This window comes from Oncorhynchus gorbuscha, unplaced genomic scaffold, assembly GCF_021184085.1.
Source record: "Oncorhynchus gorbuscha isolate QuinsamMale2020 ecotype Even-year unplaced genomic scaffold, OgorEven_v1.0 Un_scaffold_3865, whole genome shotgun sequence".
Classification (NCBI taxonomy): Eukaryota; Metazoa; Chordata; class Actinopteri; order Salmoniformes; family Salmonidae; genus Oncorhynchus; species Oncorhynchus gorbuscha.
Window position 1 is genome coordinate 14,750 of NW_025748011.1, and position 11,770 is coordinate 26,519.

Below are 11,770 nucleotides of genomic sequence, written 5' to 3' on the forward strand. Positions count from 1 at the left end.
TGGGTGGACCAATTCAGTTTGTCTGTGATGTGTACGCCGAGGAACTTAAAACTTGCTACCCTCTCCACTACTGTTCCATCGATGTGGATAGGGGTGTTCCCTCTGCTGTTTCCTGAAGTCCACAATAATCTCCTTAGTTTTGTTGACATTGAGTGTGAGGTTATTTTCCTGACACCACACTCCGAGGGCCCTCACCTCCTCCCTGTAGGCCGTCTCGTCGTTGTTGGTAATTAAGCAAACTTGATGATTGAGTTGGAGGCGTGCGTGGCCACACAGTCGTGAGTAAACAGGGAGTACAGGAGAGGGCTCAGAACGCACCCTTGTGGGGCCCCAGTGTTGAGGATCAGCGGGGTGGAGATGTTGTTGCCTACCCTCACCACCTGGGGGCGGCCCGTCAGGAAGTCCAGTACCCAGTTGCACAGGGGCGGGTCGAGACCCAGGGTCTCGAGCTTGATGACGAGCTTGGAGGGCACTATGGTGTTAAATGCCGAGCTGTAGTCGATGAACAGCATTCTCACATAGGTATTCCTCTTGTCCAGGTGGGTTAGGGCAGTGTGCAGTGTGGTTGAGATTGCATCCTCCGTGGACCTATTTGGGCGGTAAGCAAATTGGAGTGGGTCTAGGGTGTCAGGTATGGTGGAGGTGATATGGTCCTTGACTAGTCTCTCAAAGCACTTCATGATGACGGAAGTGAGTGCTACGGGGCGGTAGTCGTTTAGCTCAGTTACCTTAGCTTTCTTGGGAACAGGAACAATGGTGGCCCTCTTGAAGCATGTGGGAACAACAGACTGGGATAGGGATTGATTGAATATGTCCGTAAACACACCAGCCAGCTGGTCTGTGCATGCTCTGAGGGTGCGGCTGGGGATGCCGTCTGGGCCTGCAGCCTTGCGAGGGTTGACACGTTTAAATGTTTTCCTCACGTCGGCTGTAGTGAAGGAGAGACCGCATGTTTTAGTTGCGGGCAGTGTCAGTGGCACTGTATTGTCCTCAAAGCGGGATTAAGGTAGTGGAATTGGGTAGTGGGGTTTTAATGAGTGTCGGTGATGTTGTCTAGGGCGCTATTTTAATTTCTCAGAGGAACAGGAATAATGAAGAGAATTTAATGTAGGTCGGCTGTGACTGGCCTCCCACTCCAGTACAGTAGGTGGCGGTGTACGCAGCTAAACGTTGGATGCGATCCAGAAGAAGAAGAAGAAGAAGAAGAATCAGCTCTTTTACTGTGTCACTTTTTCGTCATGGCAGCTACCAGCTGGGAAGACTCCGTCAAAAGTCTGAAAGGTGTGATTTTAGACATGTGCGGCGTGTTATATGATGCTGGAGAAGACGGCGGCACACCGATTCCAGGCTCCGTAGAAGCGGTGAAAAGGTGAGGAGGTTAGTTAGGTAAGTTACTAGGTAGACGTCGAGCTTTGCCCAGTGGCATTCAGAGGACGGACACTGATTCGGGACAGTGGGTCCGGGTGGAAACATATTATTAGCGAGACTCCTTCAAATAGAAATGTTGCATGTTCTAAATATGCAAATAATAATAATTTATTTAAATCTATAATTTATTTAAATCTCTTACCGATCGGCAGCCAGCAGTGAAGCTGCCGTGTGGTTGTTCTGGTTTGAGATTGAGCTCATCAGTCAACTCTCGTGTTTTCACTCCTTTTCGGTATTGTCGACACCTGTTGGAAAGCTTGTATTCATAGTCTTTAGACGTGTGGCGTTTTATATAGGTAGAAGCAGTGAGAAAAGTGAGGTTTTATACACCAGCAACGATGGTACTACAACGATTAGCCATCAGATTCGTTCATATTGAAACGTAGTAGCAGAACACACATGATATACTGCAGAAACAGGAAGCTCTATTACAGCTCTACAACAGCTATATGACATACTGCAGAAACAGGAAGCTCTATTACACCTCTACAACAGCTATATGACACAACAGCTCTATGATATACTGCTCTAAACAGGAAGCTCTATTACAGCTCTACAACAGCTCTATGACATACTGCAGAAACAGGAAGCTCTATTACAGCTCTACAACAGCTCTATGACATACTGCAGAAACAGGAAGCTCTATTACAGCTCTACAACAGCTCTATGACATACTGCAGAAACAGGAAGCTCTATTACAGCTCTACAACAGCTCTATGACATACTGCAGAAACAGGAAGCTCTATTACAGCTCTACAACAGTTTTTTTTTTTGGGGGTCAGTCTGCTGTGTAACCTAATGTCAAACGTTCAAAACTGATAAGGGGGTGTGGTGGCAAGATGTCTTCAGAGCTGTCACTCACTGAAGAACTGAATACATTATTTCTACAATCCCAATAAAATACAAAAATAAATGTAACGTGTTAAACGTGCAGATCAGTTGAATGTCCTTTCGGGACGAGACATGCAGAGGGTCATTGTATCCTAATGAGACATGCAGAGGGTCATTGTATCCTAATGAGACATGCAGAGGGTCATTGTATCCTAATGAGACATGCAGAGGTTCATTGTATCCTAATGAGACATGCAGAGGGTCATTGTATCCTAATGAGACATGCAAAGGATCATTGTATCCTATTGAGACATGCAGAGGGTCATTGTATCCTAATGAGACATGCAGAGGGTCATTGTATCCTAATGAGACATGCAGAGGGTCATTGTATCCTAATGAGACATGCAGAGGGTCATTGTATCCTATTGAGACATGCAGAGGGTCATTGTATCCTAATGAGACATGCAGAGGGTCATTGTATCCTAATGAGACATGCAGAGGGTCATTGTATCCTAATGAGACATGCAGAGGGTCATTGTATCCTAATGAGACATGCAGAGGATCATTGTATCCTAATGAGACATGCAGAGGGTCATTGTATCCTAATGAGACATGCAGAGGGTCATTGTATCCTAATGAGACATGCAGAGGGTCATTGTATCCTAATGAGACATGCAGAGGGTCATTGTATCCTAATGAGACATGCAGAGGGTCATTGTATCCTAATGAGACATGCAGAGGGTCATTGTATCCTATTGAGACATGCAGAGGGTCATTGTATCCTAATGAGACATGCAGAGGGTCATTGTATCCTAATGAGACATGCAGAGGATCATTGTATCCTAATGAGACATGCAGAGGGTCATTGTATCCTAATGAGACATGCAGAGGGTCATTGTATCCTAATGAGACATGCAGAGGGTCATTGTATCCTAATGAGACATGCAGAGGGTCATTGTATCCTAATGAGACATGCAGAGGGTCATTGTATCCTATTGAGACATGCAGAGGGTCATTGTATCCTAATGAGACATGCAGAGGGTCATTGTATCCTAATGAGACATGCAGAGGGTCATTGTATCCTAATGAGACATGCAGAGGGTCATTGTATCCTAATGAGACATGCAGAGGGTCATTGTATCCTAATGAGACATGCAGAGGGTCATTGTATCCTAATGAGACATGCAGAGGATCATTGTATCCTAATGAGACATGCAGAGGGTCATTGTATCCTAATGAGACATGCAGAGGGTCATTGTATCCTAATGAGACATGCAGAGGGTCATTGTATCCTAATGAGACATGCAGAGGGTCATTGTATCCTAATGAGACATGCAGAGGTTCATTGTATCCTAATGAGACATGCAGAGGTTCATTGTATCCTAATGAGACATGCAGAGGTTCATTGTATCCTAATGAGACAATATCAACCTCCTATTAGTAATGTATCTGTTCTGCAGTCTAACCAAGGTTATAATATCAACCTCCTATTAGTAATGTATCTGTTCTGTAGTCTAACCAAGGTTATAATATCAACCTCCTATTAGTAATGTATCTGTTCTGCAGAATTAGAGAGTGGGGAATGAGAATTAGAGAGTGGGGAATGAGGTTATCAAAATGTCTTGATTAAATCCCATCACGCAAAAAAACAACATTTTAAAATAATGAATTTACACTCGACTTAGTCTTTTCATACTCAGTCTTTTCATACTATCACTGACTGTGTTCCTGACTACACTGAGGGACATTTCCTGACTACACTGAGGGACATTTCCTGACTACACTGAGGGACATTTCCTGACTACACTGAGGGACATTTCCTGACTACACTGAGGGACATTTCCTGACTACACTGAGGGACATTTCCTGACTACGTTGAGGGACATTTCCTGACTACACTGAGGGACATTTCCTGACTACACTGAGGGACATTTCCTGACTACACTGAGGGACATTTCCTGACTACACTGAGGGACATTTCCTGACTACACTGAGGGACATTTCCTGACTACACTGAGGGACATTTCCTGACTACATTGAGGGACATTTCCTGACTACACTGAGGGACATTTCCTGACTACACTGAGGAACATTTCCTGACTACATTGAGGACATTTCCTGACTACAGGGACATTTCCTGACTACGGAGGGACATTTCCTGACTACACTGAGGGACATTTCCTGACTACGTTGAGGGACATTTCCTGACTACGTTGAGGGACATTTCCTGACTACGTTGAGGGACATTTCCTGACTACACTGAGGGACATTTCCTGATTACACTGAGGGACATTTCCTGACTACACTGAGGGACATTTCCTGACTACGTTGAGGGACATTTCCTGACTACACTGAGGGACATTTCCTGATTACATTGAGGGACATTTCCTGACTACACTGAGGGACATTTCCTGACTACGTTGACGGACATTTCCTGACTACATTGAGGGACATTTCCTGACTACACTGAGGGACATTTCCTGACTACACTGAGGGACATTTCCTGACTACACTGAGGGACATTTCCTGACTACACTGAGGGACATTTCCTGACTACGTTGAGGGACATTTCCTGACTACATTGAGGGACATTTCCTGACTACACTGAGGGACATTTCCTGACTACGTTGAGGGACATTTCCTGACTACACTGAGGGACATTTCCTGACTACGTTGAGGGACATTTCCTGACTACACTGAGGGACATTTCCTGACTACACTGAGGGACATTTCCTGACTACACTGAGGGACATTTCCTGACTACACTGAGGGACATTTCCTGACTACATTGATGGACATTTCCTGACTACACTGAGGGACATTTCCTGACTATGACTTGAGATTTGTGGTCGTCTCACCTAGCTAATTTATGATGAAAACATTTTACTGTAAATCGCTCTGGATAACAACATCTGCCCAAACGACTCAAATGCTAAATGTAAAAAAATGGATTATGTCCCAAAAAGCTTTCTCCGTACAGGCTAAAGGCCTCGGACCTGCAGGTGCGCTTCTGTACCAACGAGACCCAGGCCACACGGGAGGTGTTTGTAGCCAAGCTGCAGAGGATGGGCTTTGACATCTGTGTGTCTGAGGTGTTCTCCCCAGCCCCGGCTGCCGTGGCTGTCCTGAAGGAAAGGGGGCTACGACCCCACCTGTTGGTCTATGACGGTATTGATTAATCATGTTTATATTTTTTTTAAATGTAACTTTTTATTTATTTAACTTGGCAAGACCGTTTTAAGAACAAATTCTTATTTACAATGACGGGCCAAAACCAGTCCCTTTTCCCCGGGATAAATCACTGAGAGATCCTAAATAAGTTGCTGAACTGACATGGTAATGCTAAATGTCTGTGTGTTTTTATGTCTGTTCTCTTTTTAATGTAAACCAGAGACACCCAAGACAATTTTACATTCTGTGTTACTTAACGAACAATAAAGTTTTATTTTATTTTCAAATGTGTCTATTTCTATACAAAGTGATCATGTATACCGTGTCTGTTTGGTTCGTTGCAGGTGTTGTCCCTGAGTTTGACAGTGTTGAAAAGGCCAACCCAAACTGTGTTGTCATAGGAGACGCAGCAGAGAAGTTCTCCTACCAGAACCTCAACGATGCCTTCAGAGTTCTCATAGGGCTGGAGAAACCAGTACTGTTCTCTCTGGGCAGAGGGTAGGTGTGATCTCTCTCTCTCTCTCTCTCTCTCTCTCTCTCTGTCTCTCTCTGTCTCGCTCACTCACTCACTCAATTCTTAGATAGTAATGTTATTATCGTATAGTAACAACCCAGTAATAAAGGTCTGATTTATTCAGAAGGATATTCCTTCAGCTCTACTTTAACCCTGAGGTCCACTGTGTGATCTTTATAGGAAGTGACCTCTACTTTAACCCTGAGGTCCACTGTGTGATCTTTATAGGAAGTGACCTCTACAACCCTGCCACTGTGTGATCTTTATAGGAAGTGACCTCTACTTTAACCCTGAGGTCCACTGTGTGATATTTATAGGAAGTGACCTCTACTTTAACCCTGAGGTCCACTGTGTGATCTTTATAGGAAGTGACCTACACCTCTACTTTAACCCTGAGGTCCACTGTGTGATCTTTATAGGAAGTGACCTACTACTTTAACCCAGAGGTCTACTGTGTGATCTTTACAGGAAGTGACCTCTACTTTAACCCTGAGGTCCACTGTGTGATCTTTATAGGAAGTGACCTACAGCTCTACTTTAACCCTGAGGTCCACTGTGTGATCTTTATAGGAAGTGACCTACAGCTCTACTTTAACCCTGAGGTCCACTGTGTGATCTTTATAGGAAGTGACCTCTACTTTAACCCTGAGGTCCACTGTGTGATCTTTATAGGAAGTGACCTCTACTTTAACCCTGAGGTCCACTGTGTGATCTTTATAGGAAGTTACCTCTTTACTGACTTTAACCCTGAGGTCCACTGTGTGATCTTTATAGGAAGTGACCTCTCTACTTTAACCCTGAGGTCCACTGTGTGATCTTTATAGGAAGTGACCTCTACTTTAACCCTGTGGTCTACTGTGTGATCTTTACAGGAAGTGACCTCTACTTTAACCCTGAGGTCTACTGTGTGATCTTTATAGGAAGTGACCTCTACTTTAACCCTGTGGTCTACTGTGTGATCTTTACAGGAAGTGACCTCTACTTTAACCCTGAGGTCCACTGTGTGATCTTTATAGGAAGTGACCTCTACTTTAACCCTGAGGTCCACTGTGTGATCTTTACAGGAAGTGACCTACACCTCTACTTTAACCCTGAGGTCCACTGTGTGATCTTTACAGGAAGTGACCTACAGCTCAACTTTAACCCTGAGGTCCACTGTGTGATCTTTACAGGAAGTGACCTCTACTTTAACCCTGAGACCCACTGTGTGATCTTTACAGGAAGTACTACAAGGAGGATGAAGGCCTGAACCTGGATGTTGGGGTTTACATGAAGGCATTGGAGGTGGGTGATATTACACTACACACAGTAGGTGAGTTTAAAAATATATATATTTTATTTTTGCATTTTACAGTTATTAACATTCAAAACAAAAATGAAAAAGATATTAGAAAACAACATGACAAAGTGACAGTAACAGATGAGCTTATAAAATAAATAAATAATATTTATATAAGGAAAAAGTCAAACTCACCTACTTTTACTAATCAAACATTTGATTGTGATGTAGAAGCTGAGGTGGTTGTGTTTCTCTCCATCAGTATGCCTGTGATGTAGAAGCTGAGGTGGTTGTGTTTCTCTCCATCAGTATGCCTGTGATGTAGAAGCTGAGGTGGTTGTGTTTCTCTCCATCAGTATGCCTGTGATGTAGAAGCTGAGGTGGTTGTGTTTCTCTCCATCAGTATGCCTGTGATGTAGAAGCTGAGGTGGTTGTGTTTCTCTACATCAGTATGCCTGTGATGTAGAAGCTGAGGTGGTTGTGTTTCTCTCCATCAGTATGCCTGTGATGTAGAAGCTGAGATGGTTGTGTTTCTCTACATCAGTATGCCTGTGATGTAGAAGCTGAGGTGGTTGTGTTTCTCTCCATCAGTATGCCTGTGATGTAGAAGCTGAGGTCATTGGGAAGCCAGACCCCATGTTCTTTCAGAAAGTTCTGGATGACATGAAGATTCAGTCACACCAGGTAGGTTTTACAACAATATGTCCAGCACATACATTCATTTAATAAGGATTCTGAGCCATCCTCATGCTCTCTTTCTGTCTCTCTCTCTCATGCTCTCTTTCTGTCTCTCTCTCCTCATGCTCTCTTTCTGTCTCTCTCTCTCCTCCTGCTCTCTTTCTGTCTCTCTCTCTCCTCATGCTCTCCTTTTCTGTCTCTCTCTCTCCTCATGCTCTCCTTTCTGTCTCTCTCTCCTCCTGCTCTCCTTTCTGTCTCTCTCTCTCCTCCTCTCTCCTTTCTGTCTCTCCTTCTCCTCTCTTTCTGTCTCTCTCTCTCCTCCTGCCTCCTTTCTGTCTTTCTGTCTCTCTCTCTCCTCCTGCTCTCCTTTCTGTCTCTCTCTCCCCCTGCCTCCTGTCTCTCCTTCTGTCTCTCTCTCTCCTCCTGCTCTCCTTTCTGTCTCTCTCTCTCCTCTGCTCTCTTCTGTCTCTCTCTCTCCTCCTGCTCTCCTTTCTGTCTCTCTCTCTCTCCTCCTGCTCTCCTTTCTGTCTCTCTCTCTCTCTCCTCCTGCTCTCCTTTCTGTCTCTCTCTCTCCTGCTCTCTTTCTGTCTCTCTCTCTCTCTCCTGCTCTCTTTCTGTCTCTCTCTCTCCTCCTGCTCTTTTCTGTCTCTCTCTCCTCCTGCTCTCCTTTCTGTCTCTCTCTCTCTCCTGCTCTCCTGTCTCTCTCTCTCCTCCTGCTCTCTTCTGTCTCTCTCTCCTCCTGCTCTCTTTCTGTCTCTCTCTCTTTCTCTCTCTCTCCTTTCTCAGACTCTGATGATTGGAGACGATCTGGTGAATGATGTGGGCGGGCCCAACACTGTGGAATGAAGGGTGTCCAAGTGAGGACAGGAAAATACAGGTAGGTGTTTGTTTATGTATGTTGACGTCCGTATGTTTGGCTTCACGTCGTTGAAATGAATGCAGGCAGAAACCAACTGTCCCATCAACGACCACAAGGGGGGCGGTCTAACACAACATCTAAATCTAAGGACTAAAAATACTATTTTCGATGGAGAGTCCCGATTTGAGAACTTCTTGGTCCAAGGCTTTATTACTCTGTGTCTGTGAAACTGACCTTTTTTTTTTAGAGTTTTGTTTATTTCATTCAGAATATGCTGAAAATATCTTCATGTTATCCAAATGTTAAATGCAGCTGTGCCCCAATCCCATCTATACTCTCAGTATTAGTCTGGAGTCTGAATGATAAATGCAGCTGTGCCCCAATCCCATCTATACTCTCAGTATTAGTCTGTAGTCTGAATGATAAATGCAGCTGTGCCCCAATCCCATCTATACTCTCAGTATTAGTCTGTAGTCTGAATGTTAAATGCAGCTGTGCCCCAATCCCATCTATACTCTCAGTATTAGTCTGGAGTCTGAATGATAAATGCAGCTGTGCCCCAATCCCATCTATACTCTCAGTATTAGTCTGTAGTCTGAATGTTAAATGCAGCTCTGCCCCAATCCCATCTATACTCTCAGTATTAGTCTGTAGTCTGAATGATAAATGCAGCTGTGCCCCAATCCCATCTATACTCTCAGTATTAGTCTGTAGTCTGAATGATAAATGCAGCTGTGCCCCAATCCCATCTATACTCTCAGTATTAGTCTGTAGTCTGAATGATAAATGCAGCTGTGCCCCAATCCCATCTATACTCTCAGTATTAGTCTGTAGTCTGAATGAATGCAGCTGTGCCCCAATCCCATCTATACTCTCAGTATTAGTCTGGAGTCTGAATGTTAAATGCAGCTGTGCCCAATCCCATCTATACTCTCAGTATTAGTCTGAATGGTGAATGCAGCTGTGCCCCAATCCCATCTATACTCTCAGTATTAGTCTGAGTCTGAATGATAAATGCAGCTGTGCCCCAATCCCATCTATACTCTCAGTATTAGTCTGGAGTCTGAATGATAAATGCAGCTGTGCCCCAATCCCATCTATACTCTCAGTATTAGTCTGTAGTCTGAATGATAAATGCAGCTGTGCCCCAATCCCATCTATACTCTCAGTATTAGTCTGTAGTCTGAATGATAAATGCAGCTGTGCCCCAATCCCATCTATACTCTCAGTATTAGTCTGTAGTCTGAATGATAAATGCAGCTGTGCCCCAATCCCATCTATACTCTCAGTATTAGTCTGTAGTCTGAATGATAAATGCAGAATCCCAAATGCTGTAGTCTGAATGATAAATGCAGCTGTGCCCCAATCCCATCTATACTCTCAGTATTAGTCTGTAGTCTGAATGATAAATGCAGCTGTGCCCCAATCCCATCTATATGTATTAGTCTGAGTCTGAATGATAAATGCAGCTGTGCCCCAATCCCATCTATACTCTCAGTATTAGTCTGTAGTCTGAATGATAAATGCAGCTGTGCCCCAATCCCATCTATACTCTCAGTATTAGTCTGTAGTCTGAATGATAAATGCAGCTGTGCCCCAATCCCATCTATACTCTCAGTATTAGTCTGTAGTCTGAATGATAAATGCAGCTGTGCCCCAATCCCATCTATACTCTCAGTATTAGTCTGTAGTCTGAATGATAAATGCAGCTGTGCCCCAATCCCATCTATACTCTCAGTATTAGTCTGGAGTCTGAATGATAAATGCAGCTGTGCCCCAATCCCATCTATACTCTCAGTATTAGTCTGTAGTCTGAATGATAAATGCAGCTGTGCCCCAATCCCATCTATACTCTCTGTATTAGTCTGTAGTCTGAATGGTGAAGACATCAAAACTATGAAATGACACGTATGGAAGAGTGCAAAGCTGTCAAAGGCAAAGGTTGGCTACTTTGAAGAATATAACATTTATTTTGATTTGTTTAACACTTTTTTGGGCACTACATGATTCCATATGTGTTAATTCATAGTTGTGATGTCTTCACTATTATTCTACTATGTAGAAAATAGTAAAAATAAAGAAAAACCTTTGAGTAGGTGTGTCCAGACTTTTCACTGGTACAACACCCCAGGACAGTCAGCTACACAACACAGGACCCCAGGACAGTCAGCTACACAACACAGGACCCCAGGACAGTCAGCTACACAACACAGGACCCCAGGACAGTCAGCTACACAACACAGGACCCCAGGACAGTCAGCTACACAACACAGGACCCCAGGACAGTCAGCTACACAACACAGGACCCCAGGACAGTCAGCTACACAACACAGGACCCCAGGACAGTTAGCTACACAACACAGGACCCCAGGACAGTTAGCCACAACACAGGACCCCAGGACAGTCAGCTACACAACACAGGACCCCAGGACAGTTAGCCACAACACAGGACCCCAGGATCAGCCACTACACAGGACCCCAACCACAACACAGGACCCCAGGACAGTCAGCCACACAACAGGACAGGGACCCCAGGACAGTCAGCCACTACACAGGACCCCAGGACAGTCACCTACACAACACAGGACCCCAGGACCCCAGGACAGTCAGCTACACAACACAGGACCCCAGGACAGTCAGCCACAACAAGAACAGGACCCTCAGGACAGTCAGCAACCACAACACAGGACCCCAGGACAGTCACCCACAACACAGGACCCCAGGACAGTCAGCTACACAACACAGGACCCCAGGACAGTCAGCCACACAACACAGGACCCCAGGACAGTCACTACACAACACAGGACCCCAGGACAGTTAGCTACACAACACAGGACCCCAGGACAGTTAGCCACTACACAGGACCCCAGGACAGTCAGCTACACAACACAGGACCCCAGGACAGTTAGCCACAACACAGGACCCCAGGACAGTCAGCCACAACACAGGACCCCAGGACAGTCACCTACACAACACAGGACCCCAGGACAGTCAGCTACACAACACAGGA

General features: G+C 44.8%; 1 protein-coding gene across 3 annotated transcripts; it reads left to right on the forward strand.

The window, feature by feature from the left end:
* Positions 1-1,227: 1,227 nt before the first annotated feature.
* Positions 1,228-8,774, forward strand: LOC124028221 (phospholysine phosphohistidine inorganic pyrophosphate phosphatase-like). Of its 3 annotated transcripts, XM_046340335.1 has the most exons (6): positions 1,228-1,369; positions 5,240-5,427; positions 5,775-5,928; positions 7,165-7,228; positions 7,815-7,907; positions 8,688-8,774. In XM_046340335.1, the coding sequence occupies exons 1-6, from the start codon at positions 1,239-1,241 to the stop codon at positions 8,745-8,747; spliced, it is 690 nt and encodes a 229-aa protein (XP_046196291.1). In that variant the 5' UTR covers positions 1,228-1,238; the 3' UTR covers positions 8,748-8,774. The 3 variants fall into 3 exon arrangements, with proteins under 3 accessions (XP_046196291.1, XP_046196292.1, XP_046196293.1); XM_046340336.1 differs by lacking the exon at positions 8,688-8,774 and having other exon boundaries at positions 7,486-7,853; XM_046340337.1 differs by lacking the exons at positions 7,815-7,907; positions 8,688-8,774 and adding an exon at positions 7,721-7,798.
* The last annotated feature ends 2,996 nt before the right edge of the window (positions 8,775-11,770 follow it).